This window comes from Balaenoptera acutorostrata, chromosome 15, assembly GCF_949987535.1.
Source record: "Balaenoptera acutorostrata chromosome 15, mBalAcu1.1, whole genome shotgun sequence".
Taxonomy (NCBI): domain Eukaryota; kingdom Metazoa; phylum Chordata; class Mammalia; order Artiodactyla; family Balaenopteridae; genus Balaenoptera; species Balaenoptera acutorostrata.
In genome coordinates this window covers 75,054,139-75,074,333 of record NC_080078.1, presented here as the reverse complement: position 1 = coordinate 75,074,333, position 20,195 = coordinate 75,054,139, and the positions used below count along the sequence as shown (strand labels likewise).

Genomic DNA, 20,195 nt, shown 5'->3' with positions numbered 1-20,195 from the left:
TATCAATTTAATATTGATTCAGCTCAGACCTATAAGATTAGTGTTAGCAAACTGCCATGTTTTATTATCAGCACATGTCACAACTGATTATAACATATTACAGTCCCAGAGTGAGTTAATGAAATGGCCTCTTATGAATTTGGTTAGCTTAAATTTAATAGTCGATGAGAACCAGATCAGCTTTCACTGCCCTCACAGGATGGAGTTCTGCTTTTTCAAAGCTGAGGTCTAGGCCTTGGTCTTGCTCATTTCTGAGGCTGTGCCCAAGTAGCTAGTCAGCCAACCTCCCGGAAGATGTTACTCTCTCATCTCACGATAATTACCCTCATGGGACTGAACTCAAGCCTGCCCTTGTGGCTACGGTTATGAAGAAATTTCCATCTCTGACAGCTAATGGCTTCACAGTCAAGCACAGAATCTGGGTGATGCTGACAATTCCTATTAATAACGGCAGCTGACACATGCAAACTGGTCCCCTACTATCTTGAGAACACAGCCATTTCTAGACCTGATGTCATGACTCCTGACCTCCTTGAGAGGCAGGGAGGCAGAAAGGGTGACAGTTCTCATGATACCAAAAGGGGCTGCGATTACTTGAAGGATCAAATCACCAAGCACTTGCAGAGGAGAGCCAGACCTTAGCTATTCTATCTCTCGCTTGTTCCAAGCCACAATTTCTTCATCTGTAAACTAGGGATGGAAACATGCCTTCTGTACAGGTTTCTTCTGAGATGTAAATGAACTAACGCAGGTGAAAGCATCTACCACGGTAGCTGGCATCTAGTAGCTACCTCCCTTCCCTTCTGTCAGCAAAGCTCTAAGCCCTTTCTAGATGTAAGTAGCTCGCCGGGTATCCCTCCAAATACCACTGATGGTGGGACCACATTTCTTTGCTGAGCCCTGAGGGCTAAACCTTGTGCCTGCATCTCTTTCCTCTTTGATCTCACCTGCTCCAGGCAGCTCCGACAGGCCTCCTGGATCAGCTGCTCTGCATCCACTTCTTCCCCGATGTTGTCGCGTACGTTCAGTGCGGCCTTCTGGAAGAACTAGGGAGAAGTACAATAGAAGACAAGGTCAGAAGTCCTGCTAATCTGCATCAATTTGAAGGGAACAGAATATAAAACAGAAGCTTTCCTCCTACCCTCAGAAAGAAAGGAAAGGTGATTATGAACATGGCTTTGCGATCAGCCACACTTAGATTCATATCCCAGGCTCTGCTTCCCCACTCTATACGCTCTTAAGGAGGAGAACCATCTTGGAGGTGCTGTAAAACTCCTCTGGCGAAGCAATAAAGCTAATTTTTTTTTTTTTTTGGCTGTGCCACACGGCTTGCGGGATCTTAGTTCCCCGATCAGAGATTGAACCTATGCCCTCGGCAGTGAAAGTGCAGAGTTCTAACCACTGGACCGCCAGGGAATTCCCTAGGAGAATATATTTTTGACACGAAAAGGTATTCATGATATTTTGTCAAGTGAAGGAAGCAAGTTATAAAATAGTCTGGGATAGTGTGAGCCTATTTATGTAAAACAGCAAAAAAGCAAACTGTATAACTGTAAGAATATATTAGAGTAAAAGCTGTGATATGATTTTTTTTTTTTTTTTTTTTGCTTATCTGTCTTCTCAATTTCTATAATGTACATGTCTTACTTCCACAGAAGAAAAAAAAAACCACACCAGTGCCTGAGATGAACAGGTCAGGGAGGCCAGAAAAGACCCAGAGAGTGGAAAAGCCCAATTGAATTCTGACTTCGCCCAGTCTGAAAGAAACATCTGTAGACTGGGAGGGGTGAGACTTGGCCAGGGCCCCAGGATGTCAGCAGTCCCAGCTGGCTGGGGAAAGGAAAGGCAGAAGGTTCCTCCATTGGGTAAGAGGGACAGCTTGAGCCTGAAAACACCAAGGGATAAGGTGACATGAGGCCCCAAACCAAGACACCCGGAGCACATTTGTAACAATAGTCCATGTCTATAGAAGAAAGTGTTGGTTCTCTCCGGTGAACAGAAAAATTCTGGAACCTATAACGCATGCTCCTCCTGTGGGAGACAACTATGGGGAAGTACTATCATTTTATGTTCAGAATTTTATATATATGCCTTTGTTGTTAACATCAAACCAAGGAGAAGAGTGTGAAAGCACTGGATTAGAGACCTCAAGAGTTTAGGAGGAAAATTCTACAGGCAAAATTAAATGAAATGATCAGATGAGTTTGACTTCAAAACAAAAAACGAGATTAATACTGGTGGTTCAATACCGACTACTGACTATGCGAAAGCTAGTTAAAATAATCTGGATACTTTAGAACCAGCCTGTGAGGTGGGCAGGGCAACAAATATGTAGGGGTGAGTGTAAGCTACCTCCAGACATGAGAATGAAATTCAGTCATGAACAAGGAATTCTCAAACACTATTGGTAGAAATGCAAAATGGCACAAACTTTCTGGAGAGAGGGACTTCCCTGGCGGTCCAGTGGTTAAGACTCGTGCCTCCACTGCAGGGGGCACAGGTTTGATCCCTGGTTGGGGAACTAAGATCCTGCTGTGTGGCGTGTGGCCAAAAAAAAACAAAAACGAAAACAAACAAAAACAACACAACAAGAACAACCAAATTTTCTGGAGAGAAATTTTCTTGAGGGAAAAATATGTTTCCCCTTTTACCCACCAATTCCATCTTTAGAAATTTATCCCCCAGAAATACTCTCACAGGTTAACAAAGATATACATTCAAAGTGCTCAATGTAGCATTGTTTGTAAGAGAGAAAAACTATAAGTAATCCTCATGTTCTAGGGACTAGCTCATTAAATTGTGGTACATCCATACAATAGATTACTGTGCAGCTATTACAAAAGAATCAGGGTGAGCTATTATGCACTGACCTAGAAACATGACGAAAATATATTGTTAAATGAAAATACTGAATTGCAGAACAGTGTGTGTAAAATGATCCTACGTATTTTTTTTTTTTTTTTTGGCTGCGCTCTGTGGCTTGTGGGATCTTAGCTCCCCAACCAGGGACTGAACCTGGGCCACAACAGTGAAAGTGCTGAGTCCTAACCACTGGACCGCCAGGAAATTCCCTGGCGTAAATCCTAGGTATTTTTTAAACATGAGTGAGTGCACGCACACACACACGCACACACACAAATAAATTTTGGAGACTGTGTCATTGTTAACACGTTGGTATTCTGGGAGGTGAGTTTTAGTGACTTTGGTTTTTACTTTTATTCAATCAATGAATACTAATACGTACCACCTAGTCCACAATTTTGCTATATTTGCTATAATGTATCCATTTACCCATCCCATTTATCCACCCATAAATCCATTTCCTGGGCTATATTATTAGAATATTCTTTTTAAAGGGGCATGCATTTAGTAATAACAGGAATAAATCAATAAAATTCACAATGTCTTGGATAAAATCAGCCATTTCGGGCTTCCCTGGTGGCGCAGTGGTTGAGAATCTGCCTGCTAATGCAGGGGACACGGGTTCGAGCCCTGGTCTGGGAAGATCCCACATGCCACGGAGCAGCTGGGCCCGTGAGCCACAATTGCTGAGCCTGCGCGTCTGGAGCCTGTGCCCCGCAACGGGAGGGGCCGCGATAGTGAAAGGCCCGCGCACCGCGATGAAGAGCGGTCCCCGCACCGCGATGAAGAGTGGCCCCCGCTTGCCGCAACTGGAGAAAGCCCTCGCACGAACCGAAGACCCAACACAGCCAAAGATAAATAAATAAATAATAAAAAATAATAATAATAAAAAAAAAAGAAGTCTATATTCCTTTATAAAAAAAAAAAATCAGCCATTTCTAGAAGTTATTTTTCTAAACATTTTTAAGAAAATGGGTAGCTGAGATTTGGAACATCATTAAACAAAGTGATCAGATGAGGTCAATCAAGAGCCTGGACTTATCTGAAGCTGTGATGTAATCAAGTCATTTGTACCTTGTCTAAAAACAAGTGTGGGGCTTCCCTGGTGGCGCAGTGGTTGGGAGTCCGCCTGCCAGTGCAGGGGACACGGGTTCGATCCCTGGTCTGGGAAGATCCCACATGCCGCGGAGTGGCTAGGCCTGTGCGCCACAACTGCTGGGCCCGTGTGCCACAACTACTGGAGCCCGTGCACCGCAACAGAAGAGGCCACTGCAGTGAGAAGCCTGCACACCGCACAGAGGAGTGGCCCCCGCTCGCCGCAACTGGAGAAAGCCTGCATGCAGCAATGAAGACCCAACGCAGCCAAAAATAAAATTAAAAAAATAAAATAAAAAAATAAAAACAAGTGTGGCAAGGACTTATCTTTGCAGACTATGTGAAGCCACAAATTGTGTTTATCCATTTATGCATTTGTTCAGGAGAGAAAGTTCCTGAATCATGGCATCCACTACTGGGACAAGCAACAAGGAAAGTGCTTTGGAGGTAGACAGTCCTGGATTGAATGCTGGTCTAGCCTTTTCCTAGGGGCTTAACCCCTTTATTTTTGCACATGTAAAGGTGCAGAGGTATGAGAATACTTGGTGCATTCTGGGATGTGCAGAAGTCAGGGGCAGGAATAACTAGGTATATAGGGGAGTGTGGCTGATCACAGGGGACCATATGTGCCACGTTAAGGAATTTGGATTTCACCCAGAAAAAAATGGAAGGTCGTGGAGGGATCTTAAAGAGGGGAGTGACACCAATGGGTTTACATTTGAGAGATCACTGGCAGCTGTATGGAGGGTGGATTGAAAGAGGGAAAGAACAGAGGCGGTTAGGGATTACAGTGGGAGCCTGAATGAGAAATTATGAAGGCCTGAACCAAGGCAGAGGCAAGGAATAAGGGTATGCAGGTCAGATTGTGGGGTGGAAGGCACAGGACCCCGCTACTGGATATGGAAGATGGAGCAGAGGGCAGAGCCACTGGACTCTGGTTTCTAAGTGAATGATGGTCCCATTCAAACTTATCCAAAACTGAGCTCCTGATTTCCCCTGCTTGTCCCCATCTTCCTCATATCAAGTCAATGGCAATCCTATCTTTACAGTTGCCCCTGGCAAGTAACTCGGGAGTTGTTTACTTCTTTTTCTTTTACCCAGCACATCTGAGTCATTAGCAAATCCTGTTGCTACCTTGAAAACACATACAGAATCTGATTCTTTCCCAACACCTTTACTGCTAACACCCAAGCCACTATCATCTCAAGCCTCCTAACTGGTCCTCCTGAAGTCTATTCTCTTTACAACTGTCAGAGCGACTTTTTAAAAGTGTTCAGATCATGAACTCTGCTCAAAATTCTCCAAAAGCCTCTATTTTACTTGTAATAAAACCCAAAGTCCTGTCGACTGGAAAAAAAATGCACAACCTGAAAGTTGAGAGTTATGTTTTATTCAGCGGACAAAACTGAGAACGTAAGCCTGGGACACAGCATCTCAGAGAGCTCTGAGGGACTGATCCAAAGAGGCAAGTGGGGGGAGCCAGGAGATATAGGAGTTTTTGCAACAAAGACTAGGTAGTCGGAAGATCAAAAGATTACTCTTAAATAAAGAAAACCAGACATCTCAAATTAAGGAATTTAGCACTTTTCTATGCATGGGAAGATGCAAGAGTCCGGGCTCACTGAAATTATTCCTTTGATATGCACCTCAGCTATCTGGGACCAGTATCCTGTGCTTTCTCATCCTGAGTCTCCTCAAGGTGCACGGTCAAGAGTGGCTGCAGCAGTTGACCGCTAGATGGCGGGCATCCTGTTTCTATCCTGAGTTCCCTCATGGCTCAACATCGGGGTGGCTGTAATGTGATGGCTTGATGGCTGCAACATCCTTTGTTTCCTGATGTGGCAAGTAATAAATTTCATTCACAGTCCTCACCACGGCTTTAAAGTTCTGCCTGAGCTGAGTGTGTTACCTGTCTGGTCACCTCTCCTTCTCCTCTCCTTCTGGCTCTGCTGGCTCCAGCCACTCTGCTGCTTTGAATGTGCCAAGCATGCTTCTGCCTCAGGTCCTTTGCCCTTGTTCCCTCTGCCTGGGCTGCTTTCCCTCCAGGTATCTGCATGACTTGTTCTTTCCTCACTTTATTTGGGTCTCTGCTCAAATGTCCTCTTATCAGAGGGCTTTCCTAGCCACAAGCTATGAAATAGCATCCCTGTTCCCTACAGGTCACTCTCTTCCCGTTCTCTCTGGCATTCCCTGACAAAGTACACATTTATTTAAAGAGGGTAAGGACACTGTCCATTTTGTTCACTGCTACATCCCTAAGTGCCTAGCATAGTGCTTGCATTATGGTAGGTGCTCAGTAAATACTTTTTGAATGAATGAATAAACATAAGAGGAGGAGGTTTAGGAAGAAAAACAAAAGAGTTCAGTCCTGAATATGCTGGGATTGAAGCACCCATGGGACATCCCGGTAGAGTCATGTAGAAGTTTATTAATAGATCTTGAAAAGAATTTTAAATAGTAATAATGGTGATATTATTAAACAAGTAATAAAAACACCTGCATTCCAAGCACAGTGCTGAGCACATTACACTTAAGTCACTTCATCCTCACAATAGCTTGGCCAAATGTAATGGAGCAGGACCCTATACGGCCTTCCCAGGGGCAGACCCCTCCCTCACATCCTCTGCTTTAGCTCCTACCTGAAGTACCTAGATAACAGTATCTGATGCACATTTCCTGAATTGTCTTATAGATGCTAAATCCACCACCAAAGGGAAGAAATGAACTACCTGATGAATATGAGCACATAGCCCCCAGGGCGTAAGGATTAATAATGTTAACCCCTGTGACACCACCCTGTTACCTCACCATCAACCAATCAGAGAATTGTGCACGAGCTGATCACATACCCTGGGAAGCCCCTCCCTCACTCTGCCTTTAAAAATGCTTTGCTGAAACCCATCAGGGACTTGGGGTGTTTTGAGCACTAGCTGTCCTGGACTCCTTGCTTGGTGTCCTGCAATAAATGCTGCACTTTCCTTCACCACAACCCAGTGACAGCAGATTGGCTTCACTGCATGTGGGCAAGCAGTAAGACCCGAGTTTGGTTTGGTAACAAGAAGAGGAATTCAAATTACCCCCAAAGAGGAAAAACATTCTTGGGGGGTTCAGAATTGGAAAACTTTCGATTATCTGTGTGTACTAGAAAGAGAGACTGTGATGCAGGAAAGGACTGCCCATGAGTCTTTATTCCTGTTAATTTTTTATCTTTGTGTCCTTCTCACCTTCATGTACTTGTTGAAGACAGTCTGGATCTCCTCATTGATGCTAGGCTGCAGGACAGCTCGGAGGAGATCCATGGAGATGGCAGGATCTGTGAAACTGCATTCAGGAAGGAGACACAGTCAGGAGGCATGTCCCAAACATATCCTTTCCTACTCTGCCCAGCCAATTATTGAGATAGGACCCTTTAATGACAATAACATGTGGCTTTTACAGAAAACTAGCTATGTGCCCAGGTGCTCTGCAAACCACACAGATGCAGGACTTTATTTCATACTCATAACTCTATGGAATGGCATTATTTTTAAAGTGTTTTAGAAGTATAATACTTAACACAGAAAAAATCTATACACTTTAACAAACAGTTTTAGTGAACATCATTTTAATCACTACTCAGGTCAAGAAACATATATAACCAGCATCCCAAAGACCCATCTTGTGCTCTCTCCCTTCCCTGAGATGGATACTATTAGCCCCACATTTTTCTTAACTTCCATGCTATTCTGCCTCTTTGGAGCCTTCAAACACAGAGCCTGTGAATGTTAGGGACCTTGGGCATTGTTGAATCAACATGCCCCCTCTTCTGAGTTCAGAAGGGAAATGACTTGCTCAAGGTCACACAGAGTTACGGAACCTGAATCTCCTCTTTCTATTGGCTGATGATCTGTTTCTCAGTTCTGTGCAGTGGGGACCCGAAAGCTGCCTCCCAAGCCAGTGCCTGGGAGGGGAAGTGCCACCCAAGGCCAGCCTTACCTTGTTGTCATCTGTGACCGGCGGCCCCTCCGCTGTACCTGCCGGTGCTTTATCATTATGTTCCAAGGGTTCTGTGGAGACCAAGGGAGCAGATGTCACCGAGGTCCGTGACGCTGGGGTGGAGGTGGAGGGTGGATATTAAGTTATACCTAGACATCCCTGCTTCTCAGGTGCTTTCACCGTCTCTCCCCGTTTGGGGTAGGGGGGAGGGCAGTGGAAGGCCCTGCCAGGGAAGAGGAACCGAGAAAAGCTTCCTGCCTCCAAGTCCCAACCCCACTTTTTCAGGAACGGGTGGAGGAAGGGAATCAGTATCGACCGAGGGCCTACTCTGTGCCAGATGATGCGCTGGGCGCTTTACCCGCATTTATATCCTTTCCCACAACTTTACGAGGCAGGGACTAATATCTCCATTTTCGAGAAGAGAAAACTGGAGCTCAGGGGCTTGACAGGGCCGGCCCACGTCACCTAGCTAGGAGGGCGGCACCAGAATATGAAGCCAGGTCGTCGCACTGCGACAACGCCAACCCCTGGCAACACCAGCCGCCTCGTTCTCCCGCCCGCGGGCCAGGGTCCCGGGAGCCCGAGGCTCTGTAGGGCCCGAGCCCAGGCCTGGCCTGGGCTTCCCCGGGGGCGCCCTCACCGTGAGAACCAGCTGCCCCGCTGCGCCCGCGTCTCCCAGCTCGGGGCCGCCCCGCTCTGCCCCGCCGGGTCCCCGCGGCTGCTCGGCGTCGCCAGTGGCCCCCATGGCGCCCCCGGCCCCGGCCCCCACAAGTTCAGCCCGACTCTGCCACCGGCCGGAAAGTCTCCCTGTGACGTCATTGGAGCGCGCCGCCCGCAGGCTCCGGAAGCGCGACGCAGCGAGCGGCAGGGTTACCAGGGGAACCGAGCCGCCGCGTCTCGCCGGGTCCCAGGAGCTTAGAGGCCCTGTGTAGGTTGGCCAGGCTCCCTCTCGGGAGCGGCCGCGCCTCGGGTGTAAACTGTGGGTGTTCAGTCAAGGATCTTTCTCTGGCCGGGCCAAGGCCTGTGGAGAAATGCGGGGCAGGAGAAGGGGAGCAGGTTTTCTCGGGCCGGTGTTGGGGAGCGGAGGGGAGCGTTTGGTACCGAGGCGTCTGCAGTTGTCTCCGGAAAACTAGATTTTAATATGCCTGGCACTCAGTGCCCGGAATTGGATGGGCCTAATGTGAGGACCCCGAAACCCAACAAGAGAGGGTCTGGCCCATGCCATCCCACTCACCCAGCGGTCTCTCCAGGCCTTGACCCCAGGGATTGCCTCTTGGCGTCTGAAGGCATCTGAAGGCATCTGAATGAAGATTCTGGGCTTCTCTCCCCAGATGCGTGATACTGGGATGGGCTGGGGATGCAGGGATTTAACAGCTGTGGAGTTCCCCAGAGCCCCTTTAGCTCTGCATTAGAGGTAAGACGTCCCTGAATAGAATTGGATCTACTTAATGGGTGGTAGATAAAGTTACTTTTATCAGGTCATAATACGGGGTAGTAGAAAGTGCATGAGTTTTGCAGTTAGAAAGATCTGAGTTCAAGTCCATTATGATATGGTGGTAACACTGACTATGGGATTGGACTGCTTACCTTTGTTCTACTACTTATTAGCTGTGACCCACATTTCTTTCTGTGCCTCAGTTTCCCCATCTGTAGAATGGGGATAATAGTACCTAACACATAGGGTTGCAATGAGGATTAATTGAGTTAATTCATGTAAAGTACTTAGAACCTTGGCAGTAGTAAACCCTCAAACAATGTTATCTGTCATTACTATTATTAAATTCCAGCAGCCACCACTTACTAGCTTAATGACCTTGGCTAATTTTCCCTCTGAACTAGTTTTCTTACTTCTGCAAGATTATTGTGAGGCATAAAATAAATAATGTGTATAAAACACATGTTAGGTCATCAATAAATGTATCTCCACGCTCCAATATCAGCCTTAAAACAATAAGGCAACTTTCTGGCACCAAATTCTTTGTCCCTATTAAGGAGGTTTTTACCCTTTAACCTTATTAGGCTAAGCAATGCCAGTGGACACTGTTAGGTATCATGGTTGACCAAAGGAATAGATAAAGAAAAATAAAAAGAAATATAGGAAGAAGAGATAAAGAAAGGGAGTATATATGACCTGGGTTACTTCTTGAGTCATAGCAACTGTTCTTTCGGGTTTTGTCGACTAACCTTCATATAGTCCAAGAATGCCCTGTATGGGCTAGAGGGACCAAGATGTAGGTTTTTGGTGCATTTATATTAGTTCTGAACAAATCTAAACACTGCTTTTCTGTAGTTTTTGGATAGTTTCTAAGCAGTCTGTTCCATTCTCTGTTTTCTAGGTTGCTAGGATGGACAGGAGCCACAGTGCATTTTATTAGCTTTGGTTCTTTTCTTTAGTTGTGTCTCTAGTCCTTTCCTCTCTCATTACAGCTGTAGCTGTGTCCTTCCAAAACCCTCTAGGGCTCTCTTTGATCCTTTATCCAATGGCCATCCCTCCATTTTCTCAGCTGCCCATTAGATTCCTCATCATTGTCCAGGGATGTTGTGTATATTGCAGAGTTTGATCATTCCCATCACGTGTGTCTTTTGGTAGTGCCAGGAATTTTCCCACACACCAGCAACCAGTCACTTTTCTTCTTGTCAGGAGAAGACATCCTTGGGGATTATAGTGAAAGGGAAAACTTTGTGGCTGGCCTTAGACCAATCCCCTAGTCTTGCCCTTCCCTCGGTTGATGTACTGATACAAGGCAAGGTGTACACGTCTGGCCTGAACTGAGTTCTCATCTCTACCCTCAGCATCATCATCATGTCGAGCTGCCTCTTCCTCCTGAAGGCACTTCTTGCTCTTGGGTCCGTGGCATCCTGGGTGACTGCAGGAGAGCATGGTGAGCTATCATTTGGGATCCCTGGCTAACAGCAATAGAAAATGACTAGAGGAGAAGTCATCCCCTGCCTCCTCCCAGAGTGAGGGTCCTCATTTGGGGAGATGGTCTTCTCTGTAGAACAGAACTGGACGCATAGATTCTTGGGACAGCCAGGATAGGTCTTCCTGGCTTTCTCTGTCCTCTCTGGACAAGGAGATAGCACTTCCGGTCTGGCTTACTAGAGGTTCTAGCTTTTCCCGAGTGCTCTCACCCTAGGGTGAGAATAGGATCGCCCCAAGCTTTCTGTCTCTCTCTCTGCAGAGCGGCTGGTCCACGTGTGGTGCTGGGTGCATGTTAGCGGCTGTGTGGGAGAAGGGGAAAGTGGTTGCAGAAATACTTTGTTTTAAATTTATTTATTTAATTAATTTATTTAATTTATTTATTTTTGGCTGCTTTGGATCTTCGTTGCTGCGCGTGGGCTCTCTCTAGTTGCGGCGAGCAGGGTCTACTCTTAGTTGTGGTGCGCGGGCTTCTCATTGCAGTGTCTTCTCTTGTTGCAGAGCACGGGCTCTAGGCACGCGGGCTTCAGTAGTTGTGGCTCGCGGGCTCTAGAGCACAGGCTCAGTAGCTGTGGCGCACGGGCTTAGTTGCTCCGCGGCATGTGGGATCTTCCCGGACCAGGGCTCGAACCCGTGTCCCCTGCATTGGCAGGCGGATTCTTAACCACTGTGCCACCAGGGAAGCCCCAGAAATATATATATATATATTTTGTATTTTAAATATGAGATATTCTTTAATATCTCACAATATCTATAATACCAGTTTCAATCAAATTTATTCTTGTAAGTTACAAAAAGAAAGAAATAAAAGAAACATAGGGGACAATATAAATGGATAGACTGCTGAGATCACATGCCCAGGTTTTCCCCACTTGTATTATTTGAGTCTTGTTTCACTTCTCATCCTTTCATACATCTCTCTCCTGCTTCTCTGGTCCACATTAATTTCTTTTAAGGTTATGAACTTAGATCAAGTCTTGTGCTACATTCTTTTTTTTTTTTGAAACATAAAGAATTTATATTCAAACAGTCATCTGCATCTCGGTCACATAAACTGGTAGGTCCCAGAAATATTTTTGACAGGAATTTTGGAGAGACTAAAAGTCCCCGAAGTACATTTGGCTTCCATTCCCTGTTTCTTGAGGCCTCGCCAGTTACCCCAATCTCAAGCGGTAACTTTTGCAGTGAAAGAAGGAGAATGCCCTCGCAATGAGAACCCATGCCAAGAGCCATACCGGGGCATGACTCCTGTCTGGCCAGGTGGAAGCGCTGCGGCGCAGGCTGTGCTCGGCTCTGTCGAGGAGGCATCCCTAAGGGTATGCTGGCTTGAGAGGCGAAATCCAAGTCTCCTTTCCGATCTTGCCTCTGGGCTACATAGACCCAGAGAGCTTCCTGTCTCCTAGGTTGGCTCTTGAAATTTAGCTCACCTCTTTTTTCCCCTTTTGGGAGGGTCTCTTCTCCTTTAATCACTCGTGCCCCCAGTTCTTTGCCTTCTGTCAGGAGAGAACAGGCCATTGATTATCTGCATCTTTTACTTTGAACTCAGGGTTTCTGTGAAGGCTGGCCTCCTTCCAGCCAAACCTCCCCAGGTAGCAGCCCCCTTCCCTGTACCCAGTGGTGTTGTCTGAGCCTGGCTTCTGCAGCTCCCTTGGGCAGCCTGCCCGTAAGGGAGAATAGAGTGTTGTACTCTTTGCCAGGACTCTGGAGGGCCAGCTCTGGAACCAGAGCCTGGGAATCTGTCTCACGTGGGTCACTCATTGTCAACTTGTCAGGCCTGGTACAATCTTCGCAGTGTTTGAAGGTGATGGCTGAATTGCGGGGGCTGAGGGTGAGGCTGGCAGCCAGGCAAGGCAGCTTGGTGAGCTGCCCTGGGCCCTGGCCAGCCCAGATGGGGCTTCCTCTTTCCTTGGAGCTTGGCAGGTTAAAGTAGTGATCTCTGCACCTCTCCCAGAGCCCACTGGCCGAGTGGGGCTCCTCGTCTGGTGGGAAGTAATATTTCTGCTGGGATATTAGCTAACTACTTCTCTACAGTTCCAGTCCTGGAGGAGGGCTGGCCCACTCACCCAGCGGGACTCGTTGCTACAGCCCACTGCACAGGGAACTCCCCTTCCTGGGCTGTGAATAATCTCTGCTTTCATTAAGCTCTGATTTGCCAGAAGCTTACCATAGCCTGTCCTGTCTGTTTGGTAACGTGGAGGAATGTCAGGGTGCCTGAGGGCACAGGGCAGACCCTGGGACCTGCTCCCCTGAGGCAGTTCGGGTCTGAGCCTGAACCGGGCTCCTCTGCTTGCTGGCTCTGTGGCCTTGGACAAGTCCTTTCATCTCTTTGAACCTCATTTTTACCATTCTTAAAATGGAGATAAGGGTATTTATCTCATAGAGTGATAATGCAGTGTCCATTTGGGCTGGTATAACAGAATACCATAGACTGGGTGGCTTATAAACAACAGAAATTTATTTCTTACAATTCTGGAGGCGGGGAAGTCCAAGATCAAGGTCTAGCAGGTTCAGTGTCTGGGAGGGCCTGCTTCCTGGTTTGTCGACTGCCGTCTTTTTGCTGTGACCTCACGTGGCAGAAGGGCAGTAAGGGCCACTAGTATTCATGAGGGCTCCAGTCTCCTGACTTAATCACCTCCCAAAGACCCCACTTCCAAATACCCTCACTTTGGAGATTAGGTTTCAACATATGAATTTTCGGAGAATACAAATATTCAGTCTACAGCATGCAGTTGAGAAGAAATGTACATAAGAAACTTGTACAAAACCTGCCAAATAATGCTTGACAGCTCATATAGTTATGCCCAGCACCTCGCTGTTCAGGTTCCCTCCCGACTATCTGAGGTCTGGCCTGTCTATTCACTTGCTCACTTATAAATGGATTCAATACATATTGAGTGTCTACCCTACCTGGCATTTGGGCATCCTGGGGTGAGCATGGTAGCCACGGCCCTTGCTCTCATGGAGCTCACCCTCTGACGTGAGACACAGTAAATAATCATAAACGAGCAATAATAACCACCAGTCGTGATGAGTGCAATGAAGGGAAAGAAAAGAGAGGGAAAGAGGAGGTATCATTTTAAGTTGGAGAATGAGAAGCAGCTGGCCATTGGGTGGAGTGCTATGAAGAGGGAACTGCAGGGGCAAAAGCAGTAGAGTAGGGCAGGGCTTACTATTTTAAGGAGGTGTAAGGTCAGTGTGGCTGGAGAAAAAAGATGGAGAAGGAAGGTGGTTCCAGTTGAGGCAGAGTCCAGGCTTTGGGGGAGTCTCCGGGGCCTCTGTCTAAGGCTTTATTGTAAGTGCAGTGGGAGGCCTTTAAAGGGGGCTATAAAAGCAGGAGAGGCCTGATCCAGTTTTCATTTTAAAAAGGCTACTCTGCTGGTGTCTGAAGAATGGATGGGGCGAATGTAGAAGATGGCAGGCCAGTTAAGAGGCCAATATGCCAGGCTGGATGGGGGGTGATCATGGCTCAGACCAGGGTGGTGACAGTGGAGACCTGGAAGAGTGGCAGACTTGAAGTACTTTTGAGGGTGAAGCTGACAGGCCTGGGGAAAGAAGTTAGCAGATGTGGGTGTTGAGGAAAAGGAAGTGTCAGAAAGGGTGGTGAGTGTCTGGCTGGAGCTGTTGGGTGATGGTGGTGGTCTTTACTGAGAACAGGACAACTTTGGGAGGAGAAGGAGGAGATTTTGGAGTGAAGATTCAGATTATGGCCTAAGAGTTGTCCCCTCTGGCTCCCTCATGGCGCCCCTCCCACTGCATGAAAGTTGAACCCTCCTGATCCCCCGTGACCCTCTGTTTTGCTTATTACGACATGTGCATTATTATTATTTTTAAAAAACATTTATTTATTTATTTATTTATTTATTTGTGTTGGGTCTTAGTTGTGGCAGGCGGGCTCCTTAGTTGTGGCTTGCCATATCCTTAGTTGTGGCATGCAAACTCTTAGTTGCGGCATGCATGTGGGATCTAGTTCCCAGACCAGGGATCGAACCAGGGTCCCCTGCACTGGGAGCGTGGAGTCTTTTTAAATAAATTTATTTATTATTTATTTATTTATTTTTGGCTGCATTGGGTCTTCGTTGCTGCGTGCGGGCTTTCTCTAGTTGCGGCGAGCAGGGGCTACTCTTCCTTGCGGTGTGCGGGCTTCTCATTGCAGTGGCTTCTCTTGTTGCGGAGCACAGGCTCTAGGTGCGTGGGCTTCAGTAGTTGTGGCACGTGGGCTCAGTAGTTGTGGCTTGCAGGCTCTAGAGTGCAGGCTCAGTAGTTGTGGCACATGGGCTTAGTTGCTCCGCGGCATGTGGGATCTTCCTGGACCAGGGCTCAAACTCGCGTCCCCTTCATTGGCAGGCAGATTCTTAAGCACTGAGCTACCAGGGAAGCCCTGGAGCGCAGAGTCATAACCGCTGCACCACCAGGGAAGTCCCACAACATGTACATTGTGTCCTTCGTATGCATTGATGGCATGGGCTCCCTGTGTGTTTGGGTCCCCTTTTTCTGAAACCTCACTGCTGGTTGTACAGCTAAGAGTTGACACAGCAGGCCCAAGACTGATATTCTCAGAAAGGCCTGCTCACAAGATTGGCCTTGGTGAGCTTCTGGGAATTTGGATTTTGAGACGGTTCCTGCCACCGTAACTAATAAGAGTGGTACGAGCTAGGCAGAGAGCGCCCATGTGACCAGCCCCCAGGAAGAACCCTAAGTCTCCAGTGAGCTTCCCTGGTAGATACCACTTCACATGTATTGTCACAATTCCATACTGGAGGAATGAAGTCATCCTGTGTGACTCCCCTGGGAGAGGACTCTTGGAAGCTTGCGCCTGGCTTCCTCTGGACTTCACCTCGTGCACCTCTTCCCTTTGATGATTTTGCTTTGTATTTTTGTGCTGTCGTAAATCATGGCCATGGGTACAACTGTATGCCGAGTCCTGTGAGTCCTAGTGAATCACCAAAACTAGGAGTGGTCTTGGGGGTTCCAGGCACACTAGTTTATTTATAAGTTTTCCTAACCCCTAAAACTGTCTACCACTGGGTCTTTTGGCAGAACTGAGCTGAGTTCCAGTGCTTGTTGATTCGGTTTTGGGTGATCGTTGCGGAGTGCAGGGGATCACCATGATGTGGGTTAAAGGCCACTGGACCTAGTGTCAGAGCTGGGGGTTTGGGATGCATTTCTGTGACCATTGACCTCAGGCCAATCCTTCCCCCTTCTGGGTGTCTGTCTGTTTACAAGAGAAGAGGAGTAGGTTTGAAGGCTCAGAGGGCCCTTCTTGGCTTAAGAAGTTTTGGAATTTCACTTTTCTGCCAGCAGCTGGTGTTCTTCCCTAGTGGAAGGTTGGAGCTGGGGCAACGGTAAAGACTAAGTGTGAGTATTTCCTAGGCTTCAGCTTTTTATTCTACTTTTCTAGTGATAGCTTGGGATCTTGGGATAGGGGCATATCTGGAGGCTAGGGATGACCATCCCCGTTCTGGCTATCATTCCTATTTCTCATCCTGATTCCTGCTAAGATACCTGTGAGGTGACCGGAAACCATGTGTTATGAGGAACTGAGCTTACCTAGCCTGGCAAAGCTAAGACAGTGAAAGGCAGAGGATGGCTAAAGAGATGGCATGAGCCATGTTTTTGCCAGGTCTCTGGGGATAGGAAAAGGACAAATGAATAGAAACAGATTTCGGTTGAGTATAAAGAAGGACTTCCTTATACCTAAGGCTGTCTAGCTTAAGTATAAGGATGGCATAGTCTGGCTTGGAGGGATTGAAGCCCCCTTAATTCCAGCTGTTCAAGCTGAGAGGAGGGGATTGTTTGGCAGGGATTCAAGCATCAGATAGGATATTAGACTGGGTGGCTCTGCTGGGCACTGGTCCGAGGGGATGTGCTGTGACCCTCAGGGCTTCAGCCTATCTTCCAAGGGTCCCTTCATTGCTTCTACTATTTGACAAAACCCCAGGGACCTCAAGGAAGCCTGGCCTGGAAGAGGGTAGGGCTTTGGTCTCTACGCCTGGTCCTGAGGATGAGGGCAGAGGTAGCAGGGTGCTCCTGGCATTGGTTACTTCAGAGTCGGGCCTGGAAAAATGGTGACATCTGGGAAGTGTGGTATTCTAGGCCTCCACTCTAGGGCACGTGGTATGACTTGGTGAGTTTATTTTGCTGTGTTTCTCCCTACCAGGGAGATTTTTTTTTATGCCCAGCCTTCTCAACCGTGGGGTAAAAGGCTTTGTTCCTTGTTAAATGGATTTTAGTGTTTGTCAGACAGGTGGGGAGGTGTGGGGAGATACATCTGGTGGTTACAGTGACCATATTTTCTGAATAAAAAATATCAAGACACATAGTCGTGACACAAGTGGGCAGTGGCAAAAATTATTTGAAATAGGGGCTATTCCGAAAAATCCTAAGATGCCAGGTTACTATATCTTGATTGTTTAGCTGCATGTATTCTCTTGGAGTCCAATACTTGCTTCTTCCATCATGTCAGACTTCCCGGAGCCAGCTGTGTCCAATCGTATGTACATGTTCTTTCTCAGAGGCACTGGGCCAGTCCTGTCTTGGTTTTCTACAAAGCTTGAATTGCCTGTCATTTCCCCCTCCATTTAAAAAACTTGAAATAAACAGAGAGGAATGAGTCATGGTGAGTGGGTTTGGTTTGGATGTGACTTCTTGGGTGTGCCTGCCCCCGTGGACCTGGCCTGTTGCCCACATGTCTTAAGGATGGCGTAGTAGAAAGAGTGCTTCACTGCAAACCAAGAAGCTGAGTTTTGTCCTGCTTTGCCGCTGACTCACTCTGCAGTTCTGGGCCAACCCCTTCTCTTCTCTGAGTTCCATTACCTTCTTAGGGGCTGTGAAAGGGCACATCAACAATGTGTTTGGCTACATGAAGCAGAAAATGAAACCAACAGGGATTTTTCTTTCTCACATAACAAGAAGTCCTGAAGTCAGCGCCAGGGCTGGTGTGGTGGCTTCACGATGAAGCAATTTCTCTCTCTCCTTTGCAGTTCTTGACTTTGTCTTCATACTGGTTGCCTCCTGGTTGCAAGAAGGCTGCTCTGATTCCTTGTCTGTCTTTGGACTGGAAGAAGAAAGAAACAAGGGGGCAGTTTGACAGTTGTATTCCCTGAACCAACAATGCAAAAGTTTTCCCAGCTTATATCTTAGTTTGTGGTCACCCCTAGTTACAAGGGAATATGGGGGAAGCAAATCATTTTAGCTGACTGGCCTCACTGCCTCTCCGAACAAGCCTGGGATTCTATTCACAAGTGCTTCAGTTATTTATTGCCACCTAACAAACCATCCCCAAACTTAGCGACTTAACACAGTGCATTCTTTTCTTTTTTTTTTTTCCCCCAAAGCCCCAATCCTGAAGTCATCAACATTAACACAGTGCATTCTTTCTCACAGTTGTGTGAGTTTGTGGGTTGGCTTGGCTTGGCTGGGCTTAGCCGGGCAGTTCTTATACCCAGTGGCTCAGCTGAGGTCCTTCATGCAGCTGGGAGCTCCCTGGCAAGTTCCACTGTGGCTGGAATGTCCAGGATGGCCTCTCCTCCTCCAGGTTCTCTCTCCAGAGGTGTCTCATTATCCTGCAGCCTAGCCCAAGCTGCTTTACAACATGGTGGCTGGTTTCCAAGAGGGAGTGTTCAAGCCCCAGTATGCAAGTGTTGCTCAAGCCTCTGCTTGCATCATACTTGGCTGGTGTCCTGTTGGTCAAAGCAAGTCACCCAGTCAAGCCCAGAGACAGTATGGGAGGGGGCTACCCAAGAGCATGTATTCCAGCAGCCAGCAGTGTTGATGTCGACCACAGTAAGCAAGGAGGGAGGATGAATATGGGGGTGGCAGCTAGTGCGTTTGCCACAATGTGTTAGACCTCAACAGTGCTTTTCAGTCTGTGAGTCTGGATATCTATTTAGTATTTTGCGGTCGGCATTAAAAAAAAAAAAAGAAATAGAATATAAAGTGTCAGCATTGCATATATATGTATGCACATAAATATGTACATTTTACACATAAATAGGTATAAAATACACACGGGACTCAATGGAAAATGTATTTTGTACTCAGAGTCCCAATAAAAATAACTGGAAACACGGGGCTTGAACACCTCTGGGCCCCAATGCTCTGATTTTATGGCAGAGTTTGGCGGTGAGTGTCCTGCCGACCCCCTTCCGTGTGAAGAGCTGTGTGATGGGGACGCATCCTGTCCTCAGGGGCATAAGTGCTGCAGCACCGGCTGTGGCCGTGCCTGCCATGGAGACATTAAGGGAGGTATGTCGGCTCTTTGGGGAAGACTTGAGTGCTCCTGGGGTCCCAGGGCTGGCTTGGGAGGGAGCCATCTGTGGCCTTCTTCTCTTTCTCTTCGTGGGAGGAGTCAGGGTTCTCATCTTTCCACTCCTCCTAGCCCCTCAACCCAAAGCAACCCTCCTCCAAGGACCAAGGGGCCCATGTTGGCACTGAAAGAACTAGAGAAAGGCAGTGGGTGTTAGTAGGAAGCCCAAGCATAGGGGGAGAGGGTGGTGCTCTGGGAGCCTTGCTCCTTCTGCATCCCACCCAGCCCCAGCCCCAAACCCACAGAGGTATCAAGTCCCAAGGTACCTCTAGGGAACTCCCTGTGGGATGCCATTTAGAAATCATTAGTCCAGATGCTCTCTTGGGGCCCTGCAGGGGCTCGGATCCTTGAACTTCAAGGTTTCCCAGCCAGATCTTTGGTTAAGATCTAGTTAGGGATGGATTCATCTGGAGCCTCTAAGTCCCAGATGGGAACTTGGAGTCATTGGAGCCAACCCTCCTGTCTCTATACCTATGCCTGTTTATCCCACAGGGCGGGGTGGTGATTGTCCAAAAATTTTGGCGGGCCTGTGCATTGTCAGCTGCATGGCGGATGAGAACTGCCAAGCTGGGGAAAAGTGCTGCAAGTCAGGCTGTGGCCGTTTCTGTGTCCCGCCAGTCCTGTCACCCCAGCTGGCCCTGAACCCCAACCGGACCATCAGGTCTAATTTTGAATTAGGTGAGTACAGCCCATTGTTATCAATAACAACGGCCTTAACTGCTATGTACAGAGCACTGGCTTAGGTGCTGGGTGGGGACTCCAGAAGGGCAAGACAGGTTTTGCCCTGGAGAGTCTAGTTGGAGAGAAAGATTCTGTGTCACAGATCAGAACCCTTGTATAGGCAGTTTGCGTGTATAGGTGATGAGAGTAAGTGTGGCTCCTTGGGAAGGTCCTTCTCCTAGAAGTAGGATTTGATCTGGGCCCTAAGGCCTAGGCAGGAAGTGACCAAGGGAGGAGAGCACAGAGAACATGCTGCATGGGTGGTCTGGTGACGGTCAGCAAAGGCACAGAGGGGGTAATGTATGTGATGTGTTTGGG

The 20,195-nt window shown here is 47.6% G+C and overlaps 2 protein-coding genes across 4 annotated transcripts in view; one reads left to right on the top strand and one right to left on the bottom strand.

The window, feature by feature from the left end:
• DNTTIP1 (deoxynucleotidyltransferase terminal interacting protein 1) overlaps positions 1 to 8,727 on the bottom strand; it is a 29,054-nt gene extending 20,327 nt beyond the window's left edge. Inside the window, exons 1-4 of one of the 2 annotated variants that reach the window (XM_007185392.2) lie at positions 8,573 to 8,727; positions 7,933 to 8,003; positions 7,182 to 7,278; positions 948 to 1,046 (exon numbers count right to left, since the gene is read on the bottom strand). In XM_007185392.2, the coding sequence (XP_007185454.1) occupies positions 948 to 1,046; positions 7,182 to 7,278; positions 7,933 to 8,003; positions 8,573 to 8,677 (372 nt within the window). In that variant the 5' untranslated portion in view covers positions 8,678 to 8,727. Of the gene's footprint in view, positions 1 to 947; positions 1,047 to 7,181; positions 7,279 to 7,932; positions 8,046 to 8,572 lie in introns of both variants that reach the window. The other variant, XM_028167295.2, reaches the window with a different exon arrangement.
• Positions 8,728 to 8,918: 191 nt separating this feature from the next.
• Positions 8,919 to 20,195, top strand: part of WFDC3 (WAP four-disulfide core domain 3) — a 121,689-nt gene continuing 110,412 nt past the window's right edge. The window contains exons 1-4 of one of the 2 annotated variants that reach the window (XM_028167294.2): positions 8,919 to 9,346; positions 10,726 to 10,814; positions 18,965 to 19,096; positions 19,650 to 19,835. In XM_028167294.2, the coding sequence (XP_028023095.1) occupies positions 10,736 to 10,814; positions 18,965 to 19,096; positions 19,650 to 19,835 (397 nt within the window). In that variant the 5' untranslated portion in view covers positions 8,919 to 9,346; positions 10,726 to 10,735. Of the gene's footprint in view, positions 9,347 to 10,725; positions 10,815 to 18,964; positions 19,097 to 19,649; positions 19,836 to 20,195 lie in introns of those variants that run through there. The other variant, XM_057530023.1, reaches the window with a different exon arrangement.